The sequence below is a fragment of the Ptychodera flava genome, chromosome 17 (assembly GCF_041260155.1).
Source record: "Ptychodera flava strain L36383 chromosome 17, AS_Pfla_20210202, whole genome shotgun sequence".
Classification (NCBI taxonomy): Eukaryota; Metazoa; Hemichordata; class Enteropneusta; family Ptychoderidae; genus Ptychodera; species Ptychodera flava.
In genome coordinates this window covers 12,974,981-13,001,619 of record NC_091944.1, presented here as the reverse complement: position 1 = coordinate 13,001,619, position 26,639 = coordinate 12,974,981, and the positions used below count along the sequence as shown (strand labels likewise).

At 37.6% G+C, this 26,639-nt stretch overlaps 1 protein-coding gene and 1 long non-coding RNA gene across 2 annotated transcripts; both read right to left on the bottom strand.

Moving 5' to 3' along the window:
* Positions 1-10,102: 10,102 nt before the first annotated feature.
* Positions 10,103-24,131, bottom strand: LOC139116620 (uncharacterized). Its single transcript, XM_070679216.1, has 9 exons — positions 24,025-24,131; positions 23,591-23,700; positions 22,101-22,423; positions 20,817-20,947; positions 19,011-19,215; positions 18,400-18,547; positions 17,875-18,159; positions 16,899-17,069; positions 10,103-10,188 (listed from the first exon to the last, which is right to left on the bottom strand). Exons 1-9 carry the CDS (start codon positions 24,093-24,095, stop codon positions 10,103-10,105), a joined length of 1,530 nt encoding a protein of 509 aa, XP_070535317.1. The 5' UTR covers positions 24,096-24,131.
* A 224-nt stretch (positions 24,132-24,355) lies between these two features.
* LOC139116475 (uncharacterized) lies at positions 24,356-25,609 on the bottom strand. Its single transcript, XR_011548307.1, has 3 exons — positions 25,507-25,609; positions 24,634-24,779; positions 24,356-24,471 (listed from the first exon to the last, which is right to left on the bottom strand). It is a non-coding gene; the product is annotated as an uncharacterized lncRNA (long non-coding RNA).
* Positions 25,610-26,639: the final 1,030 nt, after the last annotated feature.

Below are 26,639 nucleotides of genomic sequence, written 5' to 3'. Positions count from 1 at the left end.
ATGACGTGATATCTGCACATTGCTTGCGCACACGATATTTGTTTGGAGAGTGAACGTGCCTTAATTTGCATACGAAAGCGAAAGTAGTGAAATTTCACGCAATCTACCGATTTCAACACTTCGTACCTTTGTGATATAAAGATCATGATAACATATTTCGAAAATTCTTTCAAAAACCTCTTCAGACATTGCAAATCGGTAAACTTGCATTTTTAGCTCACGTGGGCTATTGTCATAGCGATGTCTGTCTGTCTGTCCGTGTGTGTGTGTGTGTGTGTTAGTGTGTGTGTGTGTCTGTCTGTCTGTCTGTTTACACGATAACTCAAAAACGCCTGAACGGATTCAAGTCAGATTTGGTACAGAGGTACCATATGCTACTTGCAAGAACTGATTAGATTTTGGTTAGTGTGGCTTGCATATTAATGAAGTTATGCAATATCGTATTTTTCCATACAATGGTTTCCCTATGGAGACGGTAATGACAGTGTAGACATATATCAAGAAATACTGCACAAAATTTCATGAAACTTTTCACAGATGACAATCTAAGAACATTATGATGATACTGTAAGTGTCATGTCAATTATCTTCTCATTTGCATATTTAATGAACTTTTGTTATTAGTGAGATAACTCTAAAATTCCTGCACCAAACTTGATGATACTTGCAATAAATATTGATCTAATATATATCTAATTACAGTTAGAAGCATTAGGCAGTGTCAAGTTAATAAATAGCTCATTTGCATATTTTATGAAGGTTTGTAATTAGTCATATAACTCCGATATAACTTCACCAAATGTGATGAAATCTGCTGCAGATACTGATCCGACTGATATCTAACTGTAGTGTAAAGCATTTAGTAGTGTGAAATTAATTAAGGGTTCATTTGCATATTTAATGAACTTTGTAATTAGGTATATAACTCTGAAATTACAGCACCCAAGTCAGTGAAATTGGGTACAGATATTGTTTTGATAAATATCTAATTGTACTGAGAAGCATTTGGCAGTGTCAAGTTAACAAATAGGTCATTGCATATTTTATGAAGTTTAGTAATTAGTGATATAACTCCAAAATAACTGCACCAAATGTGATGAAATCTGCTGCAGATACTGATCCGACAGATATCTAATTGTGGTGTAGAGCATTTAGTTGTGTGAAGTTAATTAAGAGTTCATTTGCAAATTTAATGAACTTTGTAATTAGTGATTTCACTCCAAAATTAAAGCATTAAATTTGATGAAACTTGCTACAGATGTTGATCTGATAAATATCCAATTGTACTGAGAAGCATTGAGCAGTGTCAGGTTAATAATTGGCTCATTTGCATATTCCATGAAGTCTTATAATTAGTCATATAACTCCGAAATAACTGCATCATGAGAACACTGCTGCACATACTGATACGACAGATATCTAACTGTGTTGTAAAGCATTTCGTAGTATAAAGTTAATTAAGGGTTCATTTGCATATTTAATAAACTTTGTAATTAGGTATATAACTCTGAAATTTCGGCACTAAAATTTGGTGAAACGTTCTACAGATATTGACTTGATAAATATTTAATTGTGCTATGAATCATTGAACAGTGTCAAGTTAATGTAGAGTTTATTTGCATATTTGATGAACTTTGCAATAAGTGATATTACTCTAAAATTACAGCATTAAATTAAATAAAATGTGCTACAAATATTGATCTAATAGATATCTAATTGTCCCATAAAGCATTGAGCGGTGTCAAGTTAATTGACAGCTCATTCGCATATTAAATAAAGTTTTGTAATTAGTGATTAAACTGTGAGAGTACTGTGCGAAGTTTAAAAAAAACCTGCTACATATAGTGATAACATATATCTCATAGTTCTGTGAAGCGTACTACTATTAATGAATCTGTTGTAAAACACGTGAGCATATTCAGTTCATATCTGGTTTCGTATTGAACTGTAGTCTGTTCGAACTAGTCATTTGGTTGTAACAACTGCCCTGCCATCATGAGGACGAAGCATGATGATGTTACGAAGATCAAAGCAACCCATGCGACCATATTCATAAAATAAAAGACTTTAATTACATGGCATCTCTTTAATGCTTCCAATATCAACCGCTTACAGGATCTCTTCCCATACTGCCCCATGAATCAATATAATTCTATCATCAATCACCGTTAATGTAAATATAAAAACGTCATACAATATTAAAAAATACGTCCCATTATGCTAAAGACAGTGAATATTATTTTGTTCTCCTAATCGACATATTCAACACTCGCAAATGTCGGTAAGTTGTTTCGCCGGAGAGCAACCGTATTGTCTTAGAGTCATATATACAAAATACGACTTTCGTAACGGTTAGCCTTGTATTATCTTGAGTAATTTGTTTCTCTAGTACTAAAATTTTACGGTTGCCCCCGATTTTTTCTCGATTTTGCAAGAGAAATTAGTTGAAATATTCCTTGAGGAAAGTGTAAGCAAAAATGTAAGTAATGTAATATGATGTACTATGTAATATACACGTCAAATTCTCTATTGACAAAATTCTTTTGATGTGGAAGTTTGCCTTTCTCTACGTCTGTTGTTTCGTCACTTTCATCAAATTGAATGTGCAAGATTGAGTCGTTCAAGGTAAGTAATTTTATCTACTGCCTATCTTTCAAATTAATTCTGACTGAATTTCGGTGAAAAACGTACTTGTTGCAAATAATTCCCATCGTGGGATGGGATATTAGTCACAGAGTCAAATATTGAGTTACATTCCCGCATTTTAATAGACACATTAAAGACCTCTGCGATGCGAAAAATCATTTAAGAAGAATATCCGCTGTTCGAGTTTTAACTTATTTCGTGCAACTCCTCATTTCCGAAACAGGGACTCTCGCAAGATTTTATATGCGCGCATGCATATTTACTTTTGTAACGGAACAAGGTAGGAAAACTTGAATAACAGATTGCGTAACGCTTTGAACAATGGTGTCAATAACCCGGAAAAAGACTTGAAGAAGTATTTGAGAGATTGGGGAGTGAACACGAACAATTATAGAAAACAAGATTAGAAGAACTAAGTAAGACAGCAGAAGAGAAGAAGATACCAATCGAGAGAGATGATTTTTGTCAGGAGAGTGATCTGAAAAGTAGGTTTGTGAAGTTTTATCCTACTGAAATTTCATCTTAAAATGTCCACGTTGGTATAGTGCCTAAGAAATGATATTTTTACACAAAATTCGAAATTTAAGATTTTATATGAGCGCAGAAACTAAATTTATTGGTAACATATGACATGTAGTTTGGATGTAGTGGAGACATACTGTTTCTAGAGTACTTTTAGCAGTGTTTCTTCGAATTCGCGCTGATGAGCGTCTAACTCTGTAATATTTAGGCAATTATGTGTGCTGGAGAACTCAACGGTGGAAGCTACCAAGGATATAATTTGCGGATTCGTTGATATTTGTCACCTGACCTGGCAAGGGGTATAAAAGCCATTGAATAATTGGCGGGTGTGTACACTTACGGGTCCCGGACTGGACTGAGACACGTCTCCAACCTTTTTTAATATTTATTGGATATTCCCTTTGTTACCCGGAGGGTCCGTACACAGCTCTGCAAACCTGCATAGCCACCTTGTTTACATATCGACTCTGTGGTTCTTCAATGAAGCTACCTGTGGTTTAGACTTGGTTCAAGTCTGTGATTTGTGAATGTTTGAGTGGAGTGAACGCAATAATTTGTATTTTGCTTTCATGTAAAACGCGCGCGTGAGTGGAGTGGCCGCTATGAATGGGGTGACGCTATACAGGGGCGTTTCACCCGGAATCACGGCAGAAACTAACTCACTACACTGCGCAGACTCAAAGGTAATGCATTTAATGGCTAGGAAAACCTCGCATGGCTGCCAAATTCCGAATAGGTTTTACGACCTAGGAGAGGACACAAGAGAAACTATTAAATAATTTCTTTTTAATTAACCGACTTGAACCAAGTCTACCTGTGGTTCTGCGAAGCGGAGTCTCTTGTGTAGCTACAAGTTTGACGAGCCGACCATGTAGTTGCTCGTAGCCCTACAAGTATGGCGAGAATGTCCAGCTTGGGCTATGCCACCTCCCAACTCTGTCATACAAACACCTTGGCCAAATAGTGGAGATTTTCGGTCCGATCGGGACTGCTACGAAAACGTGTACATATCAGCAATTAGTACCTGAAAACTGAGTCGGATGATCTGTGTGGCCACAAGGGATTTTTTAACGGGGGTTGCATTACAACAAACATCTTCATTTACTTAAAACCAACGAAAAACTGCCTGTAAATGGTAGATCGACCGATGTGTGCCGCCATTTTGGATGCCCCTCAGTAACTTTGATCCTGTAAATGATGATATTGTAAAGAATACCATTCTAGGTTCCACTGCAAAGACGTGCGACCTACACGCCATGCCGACCGATTTGTTGCTAGAATGCTTAGACACCGTGTTACCGTACATCACACGGGTTATCAATCGTTCCCTTGCATCGGGCACATGCCTCCTCCCAGTTTCAAAACTGCTCTTGTTAAACCACTACTGAAGAAACAATATCTCGACTCAAATCAACTAAAAAAATTACCGACCTGTCTCAAACCTTTCTTTTTTGTCTAAAATACTTGAAAGAATTATTCTATCACAATGAAGACATCTCACTTCCCACAACCTTTTGAACCCTCTTCAGTCTGCATACAAACCACACAACAGTACTGAAAGTGCTCTATTGAAAACAGTCAACGACATTCTGACCTCCTTGGATTCTGGCCAAATTACTATTCTCACTCTCTTACATCTATACGCCGCATGCGATAGGGTCGATCATGGTATCCTTCTCCACCGCTTTGAAAACACTTTTGGTATCTCTAGAACTGCTCTATCCTGGTTTCAATTTTACCTCTCAGGCAGAACTCAAACTAACTATCAATGGCATACGATCAACAACATCATCTATCTCTTTTGGTGTCCCGCAAGGCTCAGTTCTTGGCCCTGTTCCATTTGTTTTGTACGCTGACCCTCTTTTCAGCCTTGTCAGCTACATACCTTATAGACACTTTCAGATTGTTATTTATTTTTTTCTCTGTTATAGAAGTCCAAAACCCCAATAAAGTATATATTTTCTGAAAGCCCTGATATTGGGAAATTCGACCGTGCAAAGTACACAGTCATTACATACCTGAAAGAATTATTCTATCACAATGAAGTGTTCATCTTACTTCCCGCGACCTTTTGAACCCTCATCAGTCTGCATACAAACTAAACAACAGTACTGAAACTGCTCTACTGAAAATACTCAATGACATTCTGACCTCCTTGGATTCTGGCCAAATTACCATTTTCACTCATTTAGATCTATACGCCGCATGCGATAGTGTCGATCATGGCATCCTTCTCCACCGCCTTGAACATACTTTGGCATCTCCGGAACTGCTCTATCCTGGGTTTAATCTTACCTCTCAGGCAGAACTCAAACTGTAACTATCAATGGCATACGATCAACAACATCATCTATCTCTTTCGGTGTCCCGCAAGGCTCAGTTCTTGACCCTGCCCTATTTGTTCTGTACACTGACCCTCTTTTCACGTGACTATTATGTAAATAATGACTATATATTGTGCGCGGTTGGATTTTCAATATCAGGGCTTTCAGAAAATATATACTTTATTGGGGTTTGTGACTTCTATAACAGAGAAAAAAATAAATAACAATCTGAAAGTGTCTATAAGGTATGTAGCTACCTAGTACCTTAATGAGTATTTTCTGACAAGGCTGAAAAGAGGGTCAGCGTACAAAACAAATGGAACAGGGCCAAGAACTGAGCCTTGCGGGACACCAAAAGGGATAGATGAGAAAAAAAATAAAAATCTGAAAGTGTCTATAAGGTATGTAGCTACCTTAATGAGTATTTTCTGAGAAGGCTGTTTTTTGTTTTTGTTTTTTGGTATGCTAATGTCTTTTCTTGGATGGCTTGTATATTCTTATAATCAAAGGGAAAAAAAGCCGTTTTGTCAAGACGTAAATTTTTGAAAAACATCTCTGAACCTTTGGGCAGAATAGTTATCTTTAAGTGTTAGGAAATAAAATATGTCTAAGAGAATTTTGTTGGCCTTATTTTTAAAATAGTTTCCTCTATTTGTTATTTTATTCAAGTTTTCATAAATCTTTTCTAGGACTTGTTTAACGCCACAATATCTGCGAATTTCATGCATTACCTTCATGATTTTATTTTCAAACCGAAGTTGGTTTATGTAAATGTGCTGACTGAAGAACGTGTATACAGAAGTATCACTGCTCGCTGATTTGGACCATGTCTACACGTTTTGACAGGTTATATGATAAACGGGTATGTGCATATTTCGTGCACATACACAGTGTGATCATCCAAGAAACAAGCATGATGCCATTTTCTTAAATGCACAATTCACGATGGCCGACATTTTTTATCGTAATGTTACTTTTCCTGTCACATGATTATTTTTGAAAATGGCGGGAAATCTAAAATGCTGTCAAAAATTTTGAATTTACATGCCACTTTCGACATTTATGACAGTGTTATACACCTTTTTCAGTCTTCAATGCATATTATTAAAAGACAACCCTTGGAAAATTGAGGATGTTTTTAGATTATTGAGTTTATTACACATTCACAGCTAGTATAGCTTTAAATCTAATAATTTATTTCATAATTCAAATAAATTGGAAAATTGGAACATCACTATAAACCGAAGAGGGCGTCCACGATGAAGCTGCAATTGATGTGAAAGTTAAAGTTATGCAGGGCTCGGAAGAAAAAAGAAGACAAAATGAAGCAACTCATAAATTAGATTACTAAAGTAACAAGTAAACATGAGGCTACACCGCCAAAACAACCAGGGGCTGATATAAAAGATGTTGAGAAGTAAACCCATTTGGATAGACACATGCAAATGGTCCAACCTCAGGTGGCAAATGTTGCGGTATCTATGAGAACGCAAGCAATGAAATCTGCGACAATGTCATGGACAACAGTAACCAGAACTGTGATGCGAACAACATCAGTATTGGCAACTACAACATCAGCACCAATTTACACGACATCGGCCAAAGTGTATTCGCAGTTTACTACAGCCGGTTTCTTTCCGCCAGAGATGCAAACTTCAGTGTTGACAATCCAAACAACCAGTTAACAGGTAATTACACCTGATCCCCAGCAATTGGCATCAATGGATGGTGCATGCAATGCCACAAGTATCTCAACCAATGGTACCATCAATGCCAAGTCAACGCCATTTCATCAATAAATCCATACATAACCATTAAGGGTGTATATCCTGTTCTGCAGCAGGGTTCTTTTAAATATCATGTGCAGCAAGCTGTTCCTGACGGACGGAATAATCAGCCAGCTGCTGTTTCTACAGTCCACGCTGTACAAACCCCAGCTCTGACAAGTTCATTTACACCAATTGACTCGTCAACGCCATCATTAAGGTCATTGCTTGCAAGTGTAGAACAAAAAACCCCTGATGAACCAGTAGATGGTACTTCATACCTTTCGCCTGAAGTGTATGCCTCTGCCCGTAGACATATACGGTAGCAAGAGACTACTATTCAACCGAGAGAGTCCTCCCGCCCGAGATCGCGCCAGGAGATCGATGTCGAAACTATTCAACGGATCCAACCGAAGAATTTAGTATGCAAAGAGGTTGGTAATCAGAAGCATTCTCATGAGATAACTCGGTATGCCAATTCTCATGGACGGACCAAAACACAAAAGAAGGATCACCTTTGCTAGTGCTTGAAGGGAGTGGCATGAGACTTTTATTATACAATCACCGGGATGTAACTAAACATTCACTACCGGGATGAGATGACGAAGATGAACATATTTTCCAACATTTTCCAACATTTCAACAGCGTAGGAACTTGAACAGCTCATCGACGGAAAAGATTGAAGTGCAACTAAGGATGTCGCTAGGTATGCTTAGAATATTTTTGAAAGAAAGTGGTACCACGTACAACTAAAACCGCTGTGGAAACATCGCCCAGTAAACTTGTCACAATTGATTGTTGCGGTGCAAAATATCAAAACGCATTAAAAACTGTACAACAATACAACATGAGCATGTGGTGTGTTATAAAACACCTATAGCCTGGTCTTTATTCGGGCTATAGCGCTCGCCCTCGGGGTAATAGACGGGTGCTATAGCCCTCATGACCAGGCAAAACGTGTTTACTATTCACCACAACCGCCGAGGAAACAAGTGCTTTCCCCTTCAACATCTAGGGGATATATCAAGACAGAGGGACTAAAGCAACGAGTGGCATGAGTAGAACAGCATGTGACGGACTTTGGATCCAGAAGGGAGAATATTAGAAAATATGTTGTTGAACTTGCTTCCCAAATGGGCAGAATTATAGGCTAGGATTCAATCAATCAAGCAGCGGATGGCTATACAATTGCGATCCAGGTCATCATCTCCGACCTCCAACTTATACTAACGTTTTGGAAAAACAGGACATTTCCAAAGACATTGTTCACTGTCCTTTGTCCAAAAGATGGCGCGTTTTGGCAAAGGTCTCCTGAGAGATCTGTGACCTTTGCAGGACCACTAAACAAAATTTAAAAAATACAGCTTGAAGCATGGCTCACGTAATTAAATAAGATCGATAGCCGGGTCTTGGTCCAATAGCTATGCATTTAGCAATTGATCAGGTCATGTGTATACACCAGATATACATCACATCATCAACAACTCTAGCATTGGTAGTAAGAAGTCTGCAACAGCAGGACTGGGAAAACGTTCTTCCAGAGTTCAAAGCATTTATTTCACATTCACAAGCATATTCTATGACCAATGAAATATGTTCATGGTAAGTATATCGTGTGTAAGCACAAAACTACAACATTTTTTGCTTCAAACAATGGTTCATGTAAATCACTGAAATTATTTCACATGAAACACCAGTAATGTCTTTTTACAATATTTTGTTGATCATGAGTACACGTAAACTAGCTCGTATAGGCATATAGGAACAGGATTTATTGCTGTCATATAAGTACACTCATTATCGATACATAGACCCTTTTTTGTTGTAATAATACTTGCTGATTAGAAAGAAAATTGGAGGAAGGGACAATACAATACAATGTTAGACGAAAACTGTCCTAAAGTGCGAAATATTGGGTTCATATGGTCACTTGAGATTGATTTATATGAAAGTGACATCAGTGCGGTATCAATTCCAGGTATTTCCTTATAAATGTCAAACTGGTGCCATTGAAATTGTAGACCATCGGATACAACCATTAATCAAAGCGTCTGTGAGGAGAGTCCCTTACAGAGAATATAAATTGCCTTCTAGAAGTATCATAGATCTGGACGGCTTCCTGTATGAAGATACGATTGCAGCAACACTTTGACAGACGAAGAAAGCTAGATTTTTAAACTAAAAATGAATTACTTCTTGCTTTTACTGGACAAATACCCATGGATCCTATACACACATGAAAACCAACAATCAACTTGCCAAGCTATGGGAATAGACATCAAATCACGTCCAATAATCATTATCATTCAAGGTAACTATGAAATTCACCAGGTTCAAGGAACATATCGAAAATGACAAAGGCAATGGGGTCATCTTGAACCACGAAATAATGTGGTACCAGGTGTCCGGAATGGGTAAGCGTACCCTGCCAGCTAGCTGCACCCGTCAAGATTGACCCAAAGCGACAAATCCATTGTCATTTGTGAATTCACCAAATTACTTTTGTGAGTCAAATTTGGTATGCTGTCACTCATCATTCGAGAAACAGACAGGTCATATTTGGTACAACATCTCCGTATCTATCGTAGAACTTCTTGAATGATTTCACTAATCTACTGATAATCTACTAATCTAACTGATATGATTTTAGGGTTTTCATTAGGAGGTCCACATAACAAAACAGCCACATTCTAAAAATTGTAAATTAATTAGTGATTTACATCTTTGGTAGAAAAATTAATAAAAAGTTATTAGGTCGACTATGAGTAACGATGCGATTGGTTGTGATGTGATTGGTTGCTAAGCCTTTCTGTCGATATCAACGACTTTGAGTACACCAAATCCTAAATGTTGCTACTGGTTCTACCAAAGACAGAAAACATGGCAAATACGATTGCCCATCCGGCTTGGATCTTCATGCTTCCAGAAACTGAAAGATAAATAACATGAACATAATTTAAAGCTGCAAGCAGCGTTGGCGGGGCCCAAGCGGTTGCCATGGTTGAAAGTACTTGCATTGATGATACAATGTGCAAATTTTGAGCTTCCATGTGTTTCATGTGTAGAGAAATCTTTAGACTAGTTGTTAACACATGTGAAAATACAATTATAAGCTCACGCATCTCAATTCCCATGTGAAATGATTGTGAAAAGTATGCTAGACAGAGAGAGCGAACAAGCATTTTAAGTACAATTGATGTAGAGCATCATAGCTCATTCTGGAAATTTACCATGTGTCCTATGTGTTGACAAATCCTTTGACTAGTTGTTATAAGTGAAAATTTCCTGTCGAAGATCATTTTTCTCATTTCCCATTTACATGATTTTGAAAAGGTGTCGTAGACAAACGGGAAATAGCATTACAATAAATTTCCACTGATTGTGTGGTCACTTGTCAGCCATACAGACTGATGTGATGACAAGAAAAATAAAAAGTTTGTCTGTCATCCTCGTGCCCGTCAATTCAGATCCGCCGCGTCAGCCTTTATTCTGCTCATGGGGAAATAATTAAAAAAAAATAAACACAAAAAACTCGGCGATAGTATATGTATAAAACAGAAGCTTAAAAAAATAATTGACACTTATATTCCATTCAGAACTGTACTCATATGTAACTCTTATATTGCGCTGTCAAAACTGTGCAAATGCTGCGCTTAAGTTAATCAAAGAACTGTTGTTATACACAAATAATTAAGCAACACTGCTGTGCAGTCTGCGTGCATTCCTATGATGTTGTCATGTTTAACTCCGTGTTGTTGATTGAAGAATAAAAAAAATTACAGTAACAAATTCCTGCCTCACCACATCATTTTATGTCTAGGCGAACCAGCATTTTAAGCCAAATTGATGTATACCATCCTAGCTCATTCTGTAAATTTAATATGTGTCCTTTGTGTTGATATATCCTTGAACTAGTTGCTATACATGAAAATTTCGTGTCAAAGATCATTTTCCCCATTTCCCATTTACATGACTTTAAAAAGTGTGTGTCATAGACAAATTGGAAATAGTATTACAATAAAAGTCCATTAATTGTGTGGTCACTTGTAAGCCATACAGACTGATGTGATGACAAGAAAAATAAAGTTTTTTTTCTTCCCCTGCGTCCAATTTTCTGCTGATGAGGAAATAAATGAAAAAAACTGCAAAAAAATACATCACGATAGTGCATGTATAAAACAGAACAGTAAACTAAATAATTGACACTAACATTCCATTCAGAACTGTACACGTATTTCACTCTTATATTACTCTGTGAAAATTTTGCAAATGCTGCAATTAAAGTCAAACCGCTGAACTATTGCTGTACAAAAATAATAAAGCAACACTGCTGCAGTACATTTGTCTCTGCATGCATCATGATGTTGTCATTTTTTCCTGCGTTGTTGATTGAAGAATGAAAAAAGAAACCCGCGTCACCACATAATTTTTGAAATATGTCTAGAATAAGAAAGAAACGTTTTATTTTTCTTGGCGTAGTACTAGTTGTTTTAATGACCTGTACACTACGAATTTCAAAATGTTGGGTAGAACAAAAAGGTGTTCTTCAAAACCTGAAAATTCCAAATATTAAAATGCAAAAGTTACTGGCAATAACAAAGTATGGAGTTGTTACTCAGGAAACAAATGCTAAACATCGTGGTAAAAGTTGAAACTACAGTCTCTTTTATAAGATTACAAGTTTTGCAGTAAGAAGAGTGGGTAGCTGAACAAATCATAACAGCCTTGAGTACGAATCCTCCTTTTTAAGTGTCAAATAATACTAGTCCTGAGGCAAAAGTTGGGCGTATGCGATGCAGCTATATTTAATAGTTACAAACCTGTAATCGCTATCAATGCTGTACTGCACATATCGCTATAGACAACGGCACGAAACCTGCTTCTGCATACCAGTTTTTCAAACGAATTAGATATCCATTCTCATAGCAGTAAAGTAAAATACTCTTAGACTTGAGAAATGTGTGCATTATAGACTTTCGATAAATTTGCTTTACGCTTGAATTTAGCAATCTATGAATTTAACAAGCGATGCTCGGACACTGGCAGCGCACAGCGCATCGATGACACTTGGGTCAGGGGTCATCATCAAAAACGTCAGTGCCTATTCACGGCCAGCTTGATATGAATCATGCCACGGATCGCGAAAATCACGGATCATATATCCAAATGTTCATGTCTAATACGTAAAGAGAACCCTAAAATATAAAACACATAATGATTTGATATGGAGAAACATCATTTTGTTTCACTGACGGTCAAGTTAAATGCTCAAATATCGCGACAAGACTTGCACATTTGCACAATATGAATGCGGAAGTACGTCGACTGTACTCTGCGGACGAGCGAGCGCCTTCTCTGAAAATCTGTTTACAATATCACGTCACAATACACTGAAAATTCTTGCGAATTCATCTTTAAGGAAGCCAATTCACACAAGTTCCTAACGTCAGTACAGATATTTTCTTGTTGGCAGCAATACACCACCAACATTTTCGCCGTTCAGGAGTGCCTTACTCGCTCTACGTTGAAAAAAAGCCGTATGCTTTTAACCATGCCGTTCCTAACTTTGCAAATTCCAGTCGACTTTCCTACTCTGATCATAATCTTTCTTTCCATTTCATAGCTTTACTTGCGCTTACAACCTGTGTTAGGGGTGGTTTCTCCCCAATATTGGTGGAGCTGCCTAAAGTCAAAAACGAAAGTTTGCCGTTTTTGCTTAGTTTCACCCTCACTAAGCTTACGATCCTTCAGTGTTGATGATGACACTCACAGGCGTGCTGTTTGCATGGCAGGGCTGTGTGTTACCGGCGTTATACGGCCTCCCACCACATCGTATAACGCCGGTAACACACAGCCCTGTCATGCAGAGCTAGGCATTTGTATAAGTGTAGTTTATGCTATGTTCTGACGTTCTACGGAAGAGAACGTCGGAACGTAGCATAAACTATACTTATACAAACTACCAAGTAAACAGCACGCCTGTGACGACGTTGCACTGCACAGTGCACGGAGCAATCTGTAGGTACATTGTGCGAAGTTGTCCAACCCAAACTTAGTAACATCTTAGTCAAATAGTCATGGTAAACATGGGTACTTTTGGTTTGTTAGCTATTTCGTAACAATTTTATTCATTACTGTATGTGTACAAATACGATCTTCTGACGCATAAGGTCGGGGATGCACAGAGATAAAGTATTACTTCTCAAGTTGAATGCAGGACAGCGCGTGGACAGACAAAGTGATGACGTCATCTGCAATTTTCGATCCGCAAGTTTGGATAATATTTGCCTAAATCTTCTCGGCAAACGCTACTTTTTTTCTCGCATTTGCGATTTTGCGAGCAGGCAGCGGAAACACTGCCTGCGTCATTGCGAACAAAGGAAGGCCACAACGCACCTTATTTTCAAGCAGGCGATTTATGTTTGTTTTTCAGATTTCGTCCATTGAAAATCCTACCAGCACGCGAACGGCAAACAAAGAATTTATTGTATGGCACCTAATGTAGAGTGTTTGGATAACATACACAAGAACGTTCTAAATTACTCATGGAGTTGATCGTTGAAACTGAATAGTGACAGTAGTGGTACTTGGAGCAAAAGTTTCTAGCATTGTTGTTTCTGAACGTTGGTCTCACTCAAGTCCACATGCTTAAATATTCAAACCTTGGAATTGAGGAAGTGCATGTTTACTGAGTGTTCCCATTGTAATAAGCTGCGCAAACAAATTCTGAACAGCTACACTAACAACTGATATGGTCGCACCTAATTAGACCTAGAACAATGGCAAGAGCGTCCAGCTCTGATTAACCATTTTACCTGCAGGCTGTGAGTGACGATTTTGCAGTTCGCCGGCATTGAGTCGATAGCCTGTTATTTCAGCAACAGTGACGCAATACATTTTTCTACAAGTATTTTACTTCTCACTTTCCGATTTCAAATGTTTATGACAAACAGCCTATAATGTTTATCATACCCTTACTTCATAAATTTGACATTTTAGTTTCAATTAGATCTCAACGTCACCACGAACTTCATTACACAAGGTGTTGTTTTAATCTATGTGTATCAGAAATTTTGATGTGGTCTTGTTTACATTTTTAATCAGCTACATGCTCTCAGTTACACAACACACCAGGGCCACTCCATGCATGTCAGATAGAGAAACATAAAAAAATCACCACACCTTGCAATGTCATATATCTTACTTTGTTATTCGTGATGAACAAGTGAGCGTGCATTCAGACACCTACATACAAAATTACCCGAATATCTTCATTTATGATCCTTGACACTCACAAAACAGCTGTGTGTAGACCCCAGTAATTGTGGCAGGACCTTGTCCCGCTCTATTTCAGTCAATCACAGCAGTCGGCCACCCCTAAAGTTAGTGGCACGCTCTTCTAAGTACTTCCGTGGCAGTATACTTGACAACGTCATCCAGGCGTACAAAACCTGGGCGCTGAAGTTACTATACACAATGGGCCGAGATAAGGGTTCGTGCGACTGCTAGTTGAATTCGACAGCGGGCATTGCAGTCTGTTGTTCCGTCTTTGACTCTCAAGTGTACAATATAACATACATCACTGATCGATCTTCTGACTGACGAGGTTTTAAACTGCTGCCTTATGAACATTGGGGCGACTTAACCGATCAAAATACCTTTCGCAAACTTGAAAGTGCTCGCACTAAGAAAGATATGAAGTAACATTTCAGTTAAATCTGTGTGTTGGTTTTTGAGAAGAAAATTTTTAAGGATTAAATTGCGATTATCGCTATATCCACTACAGCGAACAAACCTCCTGACTGACCCAAACGCCTTTCGGAAATTAGAAAGAACTACCACTAGGGATTATGAGTGTAAAATTTTAGTTCAATCTGTGTATTGGTTCTGGAGGAAAATATTTTAAAAGATTAAATTACGAGTTTTGCAAAATCAAATATGGCGGCAAAACCATGTGACCTATCCGAATGCCTTTCACAAACCTGAAAGAGATATTACAATAGATGATACATGTAAAATTGCAGTCTACTCGGTGTGTTGGTTCTAGAGAAGAAGATTTTTAAAGATGAAATTACGATTTTCGCAAAATCCAATATGGCGGCCAAACCACGTGACCGATCAAAATGCCTTTTGCAAACTTGAAAGAGATCACTGTAAGCATGACATGAGTAAAATTCCAGCTTAATCAGTGTTTTGGTTCTGGAGAAGAAGATTTTTAAAGATTAAATTACGATTTTTTGCACAATCCAATATGGCGGCCAAACCACGTGACCAATCGAAACGCTTTTCGCAAACTTGAAAGAGATCACACTGTAGATGACATTTATTAAATTTTAGTTCAATTGGTGAATTTGTTCTGGAGAAGAAGATTTTTAAAGATTAAATTGTGATTTCAAAAAATCCAATATGGCGGCCAAACCACGTGACCGATCGAAATGCCTTTTGCAAACTTAATAGAGATCACTGTAAGGATGACATGAGTAAAATTTTAGCTTAATCGATGTTTTGGTTCTGGAGAAGAAGATTTTAAAGATTAAATGACTATTTTAGAAAATCCAATATGGTGGCCAAGGTCACGTGACCCCATGCAATTTTATTTGCAAATTCTAGAGACCTTAGGTCCTGCTTACTATACAAAAAATTTCAAATCGACTAGACCCCTAGGTCTTCTGGAGAAGCCATTTTTAGGTTTTTGGAAAATCCAATATGGCCACCAGGTCACGTGACCAATCAAAATTTCAAGGTCAGGTGCACGAGTACTAATTGATACCTACTAGCCCTGCAAATTTTAGAAGTTTTCGTTCAGAGCCGTTTTAGAGATCTAGGTCGACAAAGAATCGGCAGAAGAAGAAGAAAAAGAGGAAGAAGAGGAAGTAGTAGAACTTGAGCAATAACAATAGGGTCCCAGCCGGTCGGCTTGGGCCCCTAATTATTGATGCTTTTCAAATGTTAAGTTTGGGATGCATTGTCAGTAGAACAAACGAAACATCACATTTTTACTATCTCACAAATGTTTCATATTTATATTTATGGTTGTTTAGGCTTACACCCGAATTTACAGTATACCAGTATTACTAATCCTAATGTAAATTAGTTAACAGATTTAAAACTGGTGCAGAATATTACAAATAACCAACAAAATAGACGTTTCGTTCATTTTATCTATTTTTTCAAATTTTTGGTACGGTGTTTTAGGTACTTTTGCAGGACACTTCCGCAGACTGTTGACAATTTTTCAGTAAAGCTTTAAAAATGCACCTATACTGCTTACCATTATATCAACAATAAAGATAAAGTTCCTAACCAAAATGGAAACAAGTATGTTGATACACTGGCTTCTGGTCAGAGGTTTGTATTCATTCTCCCATTTTCGAGCATTATCAGCAGAGCCAAATATTGACGTCCCTATCACGACTTTACTGCAGATAAGACCATCGGTATGGCATTACCCTATATTTACGTTAATTGCTTAGTTGATAGTCTGCAATGATAATTTGTCCTTGCTTCAAAAAAGTTGAAATGTTGATCACCAGGGATACCAGTCACCTGACGTTATCTCATGAATTCAAGAAATCGCCAATGCTCAAATTTTAAACGCTAATGATATGTATACAAGATGCAGTTAATATCCTGACATACCTCCGCCCCCTCTTATTGTATCGTAGAACTCTTCGGCAGACCAGGTAAAGTGACCACAAGCTCTGAAATTCCTCGGTGGCTTCTTCATCTCGCTCTCGTCACCTTCTTTGATCATCAGGGCCATTCCTTCAACTTGGTGTATTTCGATGTGACAGTGTACGAACCACCAGCCTAATAAACAAACATGTAATGGTGAGGATAAGAACACCATGCAAGGTGGTGTGTGATTGCGAAAAATATAAAACCTCCAAGGATAGAGAATTCTATGCTAGTAATTAACTGATCGTCATTCAACATCAAGGTATATTCAGTCATGGACGAGGACAAGGTAACTTTATCTGCTGTTTAACGTCAGTTTTGCAATGTTTAAAGCACCAGTAGCTGTATTTTTCTGATCAAGTTCTTGTGCTATTCCTGAAAGCATATCAAAACACAATATGAAGCATATCAATATTGCATGATTACTTGTAAAATGCACTGTTATTGTTAACATTTGCATTCTAGTCAGGACAAGAATTTGCTTCTCAACAATAACAATCAAGTTTACACAGGTTGAGTCATCAAGCTAGATCATGTGTATTTTAACACGCTTTATGGAGAAAACAAGGAACTGTTCACTTTTAGTTAAATAATCATCCAAGGTTACAGCTACCGTCCCCTTCAAAGGTAAAAAATATCATTTTTACAAAAAATGTCGCCCATTGTGATGACTGAACTTTTTAACAGTTTGGTATCGTACAAGCGATGTTTAATCCAGAACACATTCCTAACAAAAATATATTCATAAATTGTAATGTAAGTGAAGTCTCCTCTGTCATCAATCTGTATTGCATAATATCAGTGAACAATATGTGTTTACAGCCGAAAATGGTAACAATTGTAAAAAATAACTTACGACTAACTGCTCATATCTTACAAAAATGTTTATGTGACTAATGATTGCCTGCAATGAGGTGTTGAAGTTACATGAACATACCCGGATTATCTGCCACATATCTGATGACAACATATCCACCAACGGGTACTATGACTGTATCTTTCATTGGAGGGTTTACAAGATTCAAACCAGGGATATTATCTCCTCCCCAGCTGGTGTTACGCCATCCACCAGAGTTACAACGTTCATCCTCTCCACAGTCGATATCTTGGTTGTCACCAGTGTATAACCCATTGGCGTCATATTGGGCGTAACCGGTCTTTAAGACATAGAAATGATGGCCATGGAGATGTACAGGATGAGGCGTTCCTCTTATTCCTTCGCCTGAAAGTGATAGAAATATAAACGGGTCTGTCATGATTAGTCACAAATGGAAGATATCAACTCCCTGTGACAGTTGCATCCTCTTCATGGACTTCATCAGAAGAAATGAGGTTGATCCCTGTTTCCATACCAATTATCCCTCACGACGATCCGGTGCATTAAATTATTGACAGCAAGTAAACTGAAAAAGAAGAGCCCACCGTAGAACTATTGGTGACTCCCTTCCACAGGTTTACGTACCTGGGTATTGGACCATGTTGTAGAGGGTGATCTGAACCACTTTGCCAGTCTTGATTTCAATGAAATGAGTACAACTACAGTGTCGTTCTGAACACTCTGCCTCGTTACACACCGTCATATAGTCCTCATATTTTCCACCAGGAAGTGTCTTTTGAAAGAATAGAAATGAAATTGCCATTATAATGTTTTTTACCACAAAAAGAGTGTCTTGCATATATATAAATTCTTAATGTGAATACAGTTACCAACCCTAGACAGAATTGCACGACATTAGTAATTGCACTTTGGCATGAGAGAAACTGCTAATAGATACCGTCCAGTCTATGCTGGGTGTAAAAATATTGACATCACAATGCAAGGTTTGTTTCTAGTAGAAGAAGCCCCTTCTCAAGGCAGTAATAAGTCTGAATAATGACATGCTATTGAACCTTCCATACAAAGATTTTATGTATCATGCTAGTCAGAACCAAAGGTAGTAAGACATCGTGTTACATTGGCTATAAAATCTCTATCCAAGTGCTTAGCACGGCGATTCGATCAATACAAAAATTATATCCTACTGTACATTGTTGAACCAGAAATAGAAACAAAAGAAATGCTAAAGCGCGCACCATGGGCGGCGTTGACGGTGGGATGAAACGTCTCCCGTTAACAGAAGACCGCCTTGAAATGGTCCCCGCAAAGTGAAAGTTAATGAAGATTTCTTCGGCATTACTGTCGTCGACGTTCGGGATCGTTGGAGGCGGGGGTTGACTAGCTGCTGCTTTGACATTTGAAATTGGTATACAGTCTATATTTTTGCCCGGTGGAAAGTACCTGGTAAAGACAGAATGTGATTTAAATGATTACAGAGCAAGTGAAGGAAGAAGACCGCAGTACATAAAGGGACAGAGTCGAGTCAGATGTGCTATGCCAAAGATGACAATTTAAAGTCTGTGCAACTGCCTACGCCTACATGACCCTGGGTGCCAAACACATGGACGGCATTGTCCTCTTTTACTGGAACTGGCAAAAGATATGGTAATTAATCATGTTCATGACTGTACATATTTTTACAAGAAACTGTCGGATGTTTTTCTCTAAGTTTTCCAGATTCTCTGATATCGATAGAAAAGCTGTTCCGGCGAGATTGAAAAGAATATGCGACAACTCAGTGGTGTTGATGGTGACTATTGGAACATTGTCATGTTTCTATATCTTTTAGTCTCTACATAATAAGCGAATACCATAAAAGTTCAAGTCCAGCAAGGTCAGCAAGGTCATTACACATTCTATGCCAACTTTCATCACAACAATAATCAACTATGGTGCATTATTGGAGATCCTTTCAAAGAAAGCGCACAATTTAGTCATTATTTTCCCCAATATCCTTAGCTAGCAGTGCCTCAGAGTTGTTCGAACTTATTTCATTCAAAGATGATATTAGTCAATAAACACTGACGTACATATGAATCGCATTTCTTTATTCGATATGATCAATTAGCCCAATTCGACCTCCATCTGATATTGTTTCATATTTAAACTGATTGCTCAGATATTTCTCTATCGATTTGTCCCACTTTTAGTACAAAGTTAATAAACATTACCATGATGTACGCATGCAAATTAGTCTGTTTTGCGCCGCAGTCTGAAATGACTTGCAAGCACAAGGGAATGGAACAGAAATGCAAGGTCTCATTGTCGTCGCATGACCATTTATTGCAATTTCTCATATCAAAAGTAACAACTAATACAAATCTGAATTACGTTCGTTCAAACTGACCACACGGGAATAACGCACAAATACCTGTAGATGTGTGAAAATCATTCTACGATGCAGTTCAATATGATCCTCAGAAACTATCTTGTTTCGAGCTTCTACAAACCTTGTAATGCAATGATTCTTTGCATGACTATAGGTAAATGTCCACACTGCATCACCTCTCCTTAATAAACGAGCAATTACTTTACAGCTATGTTTGCTAAAGAGGACACAATCACGTACATTCACATCTATTTTCACCTGTAATGTTAGTCCCTGATTTCAGATGGTGACCTTAAAGGCTAATCGTCATCGGCCACATGATGAAGTTTGCGGTCGCAAAATTTGAAAATTAATGAAGTTTACGACTGGTCAACGGAGACTTCACAAAAACTAGTATCTTCCTCGGGTTGCAAGTATCCGGACTTACTTTATTTTGTGAAAAGTAGGTTCATCACTGTAAACTTTGCTTCTTTTGAAGGTGATGGAAGGTCAAGCAAAACATTTTGTCGGTTATTCAAGGGCCATGGTATTTAGGATAGGCTGCGTACCTATTGATATTGTCAGAGAATAACGATGTACTACGGAACATAAATATATCTACAATTTGGTAGTTTTCATGAGATATGTAAAATGAAATAGTGTAAATGTAGTGTTGGCGAAGCTTATTCCTTACCCGAAGGGACAATTCAGAGCAACACAATGGCTAGTTTGAGTACATTGAGTTGGCGTGGTCGTCGGCCAGCTTCCCGCAGGTGCTGCTTCATAGTGTAAGATAGCTTCTACATGTCCTGGATACACAGTATTCTAAATGTGTGCAAAGAACAAAACTTCTTAAGTTAACGCGATAAAACTTGCGCTGAATCTTTGCTAGAACTAGAGCTATTGACATATTTCGAGGAAACTGGAGAGGTTTTAGGCATGAAGGAGATAATACGGGTTGCCTGCTTTCTTTCATACTTTGTGAGCATTTAATTTTGTTAAACATATTAAAACAAGTCCTCAAAAGTTGTAGAATAATAATTCATTAAACAGTGTTAAACATAAGAGGTTTTAAAATCCATTATGTCCCCAGGGGTCATTTTGAGTATTCTGAACTTAAATATTCGGTTAAGATCCACAAATATTTAAAAAGTCATTCTTCGTATTCAAATTACTTTGTTTTGTTTCCTTTGGTTTGGTTTGGTTAGGTGTAATTGACTTTGGTTGAAGGCTATGACATCGTGCAGTGTATCAAATTTGTATGGAAGGCTAAATGCTTCTTGGGACACAACTAGGGTCTGAGATGCATTTGATGGAGAGTTTAGGTCAACGAAAATGTTGCCTTCCGTGACCTCTCTTAAAACCATTTCGAATAAAGATTGTTCTTAACATTAAAAGAAAGGAGTAAAATACAATCAACTCAGAAACTGCGTTGTGCTCCTGTTTGACATTCCCTTAAACATACATTGGTCGTACCTTATAATAATGCCCTATATGTTTTCCTTGTCAATGAAATAAGATTCTTGTCCTAACCCAGTATACTAAATGCCTAGTGATCAATTTGTCAAGATAGCCTGTATGTGTGAAATGTTTCAATATTACCATTAACAAATGAAGTTAAATGTGGACGAGAATTCATATTTTTCAGAAAAATGTACATTAACACGATTGGAACTAATTTGGGATGATTGGATGGTGAACTAATGTCGGTTTAATCTGCAAATGTAAACTCATCTGCTTTTCTTTTTAAGTTATACACTTGTTTTATGAGTAATTTGTAATATTGCAACATTCAGCTATAGGACACCTAACACTTCTGAGAAATTTGAAAAATATGAATATCCAATTATCCCAAATTAGTTCCAATCGTGTTCATTGTACATATAATTGCGTTGTATATGTCTAGTTGATAAACTGTGTTTAGAAGAAGGCTAAGAAACAATATATTCGAAAAAAATTGCAAAAAGTCATTACTTACACCATTGATGTCAGCCGTTTCAAGGGTTGTGGCACGAATCCAGAAGTTGTCGGCAAGTTCATTGGTCTCGATGTAGAAATCAAATCTTTCACCGGAGTTTATGATGAGCTCATCCGCAATAACCGTGCGGACCCTATTACCATCAGTAGCGATCACATGAAGTTTGTGCTTGTCGATAGACACTCTGAAGGCGTAGATCATAGCAGCGTTGATGACACGGAAACGATATGATAATGGTCGTTTGACGGTGAATATTTCCATGGGTATCAGATTGTTATCAATGACGTCTCGTCTTGGACTTCTCTCATATGGATAAAATAAACCTAAGTTGGAAAGTATCAACATTGCAAAACCAAATTATCGACTTCTAAGAACGGAAATGAAATGTTTTAGAAAAAACTTAAAACAAGCGACCTAGTGGCCGATATAAACCCGCTGTGTTATGTATAGACGTTGTGTTATGTAAAGAATATTTATTTGTGACGCATGTGGCGATGAAGAAGGTGGCAATCTTTGATAGCTCATTTCAGTGGCCTAACAAAAAATGGCAAAAATATCTGCAAAAATACATAATTGAAGATATCATCATTATTTCAATATATCACATTTAGTTCATCTGTAGGAACCTTGTATACCAAATATCAAAGCTATCAGACAAGTAGTTTTTGAGAAACACAATTTTGACCAAAACTTGCAAAAACTGACCCAAAATTGCAAATTGTAGATTTCATCGTAATTTGAAGATATCACATTTTGCTTGTCCCCATAATCTGTACACAAAATATCAAAGCTGTCAGACAAGCGGTTTTGGTGAAATAAATTTTTAACCAAAAATGTCAAAACTTGCCTTAAAAATACAAATTTGCATATGTCTGTGCATATAAACAAAACTTGAAATAGGTCATCCCTTGGGACTTATATACCTAATATCAAATCTATCTGGCCTGTAGTTTTGAAGAAGATTTTAAAAGTTTTTTGAACAAAAATGACAAAAATTAGCTTAAAAATACAAATTTTGCAAATTTCACCGCGATTTGAACAAACTAAAGTGAGGTCATCCCAAGTGAACTGCATATTAAATTTCAAAGCAATCGGACTTGCAGTTTTAGAGGAAAGGCAATTGTTGACGGACGACGGACATACACGACGGACGACGATGGAAAATCAGCCTATTTGATAAGCTCCGCTAAAAAGTTCGCCTCGTTGAAGAGTTCTCGTTTCGATTTGTACTTAGCAGCTAGAATGTCGACTGGCTATGCAGCAGTTCTGCGAGCATATGAATCTACTTTGCAATAAAATGATGTTTTATCAAATCAAAATGAAGTTTATGTTCAAATTTATCAATCTCAATGATCACTTTCATTACTACATGCACAATTATTATTAGAGATAATAATAAAAACACCCCATACCGAAAAGAGAATCGGTTATCATAACAAACTTATTAATAATGTTGACCAAGTTTTTAAACCATGTCATTTCAACATTACCTTTGCCATTTATCAAGCCGGACCTAAAAGGGGTAACACCAATTTCAGTACCGTCAGACTGCTTTGTTTGATAAAAACAAGACGACGTTGTACTGTACCCAGGATAAAATCTGCATTTAAAAATAAGAATGGTCAAAAACTTTAAGACTCTTTCTCTGCTCGTGTCTCCGGTGTAAGAGATAAGCAGACATACAGACAAGCAGACAGACAGACAGAAGATAGGGGTCACAGGCAAAGATATAAACAAAAACACCAGAGATAATTGCAATTTTGAAAATGTAATATCTCATTTTTTCACTTTTGGCAATGATTGCGAGCTGTATGAGAATCACATCACTAAAGGTCTCATGTTTGAATTGTCTTCTGTTTGTATGGGTCTCACAAGAGCATGGGGCTATAAAAATATCGCTTGTGGTTGCCCAGGGTATATCTACCTTTGCATTTCCCACAATATACGATTGTTTATATCTAGGGAAGTGTCTCTCATCCAGTCATGGAGAATCATTATGAATTCGCCTTCATAGTCTGGATCTGTAGTCTCCTCAACCTGTCAAAATAAAAATCGACGATTATTAGCTTCTTCCACATCATCATCATCACTAGTATTGTCGACGTCATCATCATCATCATCATCATCATCATCATCATCATCATCATCATCTTTTCATGCAGAGTTACAGTTATATACCTTCATTGCAGATGAGGCTATTTCAAAACAAAAGTAAACTACCAAATTCCCTCTGACACCTTACTTCTAACTATACTTCACCTCCACAGTCTCTTCAGGCGGTAACACAATCAATGCTCCATACAATCCATCCGTTCTCTGTGTTCCGAGATGGGAGTGGTACCAATGTGTTCCGGGAGGTGTAGCCAGAAACCTAGAAGGAAAGTCACATACAAGAAACAAAAAGGTGTGACCTTTTTGATAAAGGAGTACCTTATGAACACATGCACAAATTCGTTATCTTAACTCAAGTAAATGTACATTTTCGTAAAACTAAGGTAAGAACTCTATCACGTTACAAAAATGTGATGGTTACCTGTAAGTAAATGTTTCTCCAGGGTTTATAGGGCAATGTGACACACCAGCCACTCCATCCATCCAAGGTGTATTACGTTGTACCATTCCATGCCAGTGAATTGTGATGCCTTCCATTATAAGATCATTGGTCACGTGCACAACCACCTTTGAAAATGAATTACATTACCCTGCACCTTTTAGCTGACAGTGCAATTAGTATTCCTTCACATTTTAGTGTATTGATCGTTATTTATAATCACATCTATGTTTATCAAAGTGTTAATAATATATGTCTATCACATGATGGTTCCTATCATTACATCCAGTGAGTCGATCGAATTACGCAGAAAAAGAGCTAAAAGAAGTGTTATTTAAGTCCATATGAAGGCCACTTTCAGACTTGAATAATCTTCATAGCAATACCCATTATAGAATGTATACATTAGAATGAAACAAAAAGAAACTCGATGACGTGTCTATCGTATGCAGTCGGTAGCATATAATACCTGCCAATAACCTGAAATGTTTTAATACTGAAGTATTGATAATCGGAAAATAAAGATGAAATGTTTTTGACTCACAAAATAGCTATAACATTGTTCAGAAACAAAAATAAACAGTAACATCATTTTAATTGTTATTACTGACAATGTAATTGGTCATTTTGTGCAATGCAGGAAAAAAAAATCAAAATCGAGACGTACGTATGCTATAGATGGATAATAGAATTTTATTTCAAATTATGCATAAATGACATGTGAGGGCCGCTATGGCGAGTGTTATGTACTCACTCATTGTTGTGAAATAATTGATGCATTTTGAAAAGTTTTTGATCGTATTTCAGGTAGTGCGCCCTCGACGGACAACAGATAAAAAAGTTAACATGACGCACCTGTGTACCGTTATTGACAATTATTGGTGGACCAGGTAGCTCACCGTTGATAACTATAGCTGATCTGTAAGTTCCATCGGCCGTGATCACTTTATCTTTTTCTGTAAAAATTATTTAAAGAGGCAATCCTGGCAAATTGTGTAGTCAATGAGCAGATATAAGCGACAATCTCCCCCCTTGCGGAACCTTGGCATCAACGTTTTGTTTTGGGGCGCTAAATATGTACGAACTAAATGAATATGCTTTCCATGCGGACACCGGACGTTTAGAGATTAATGACTGTATAAGTAAATGTATTTATTGCATAGAGAAATTCTAGTTGTCTCTGCATGTACTTAGCAGATAATTTGGCCATGTAATACAGCCGCCTTTTCGCACAATAACAATGATCATAAGTATGATAATATGTAGTAAAATACTGACCGACCAGCGGAAAATAAAACACTTGCAAATCGCAGAGGAGACAATCCTGGCAAATTGTGTAGTCCATGAGCAGATATAGGCGATAGTACTGACGAAGGGTTGCACCCGAAATGCCTGTGTGCCTCGTGGGGTCGGGCAAATTGTCACCTGCTCTCGAGCACATAAACCCATGTATTCGAACAATAATATATAGCATTATATCTGCGCCCAAGAAAGAAATAGACCGGAGGTTATTTGTAAAGTAAACTTCAAACACATACACATCCTCTTAAAGGCAGCTGGCGTATTGTTCTAACCGTCTTGGGGTTTATAATTCCGACGTCGAGTTGATAGTGCAGCTTCGAATTTGAATTTCTGTTGTCATTGTACCAGTAATAACCGATCAAACTTGAATTTATGGTAGGCCATGGAATTCTTTGTAAAACATGTTAATGATTAACACAAGATGCATACGATGTAGAGCCAACTGTGTGATACAGAAAGGGTGATGTTTTTTTGTGCTGCTTTGCAGTCATCCTCTGGAAAGTCTGACAGAAAACACACGCCTTCCGAGAACTATCAGCTTTTTTTCGTGGTCCCTTTCCATGAATGGACAAGTGTATGCGATAAACAATTCTGTATGCCATTGGGTAAATATCGTTTTTAAACACCCCTTCATTCCCCGAGGGCGTACACACTGAATACTCCCTAACACTCTTGGTACGATATAA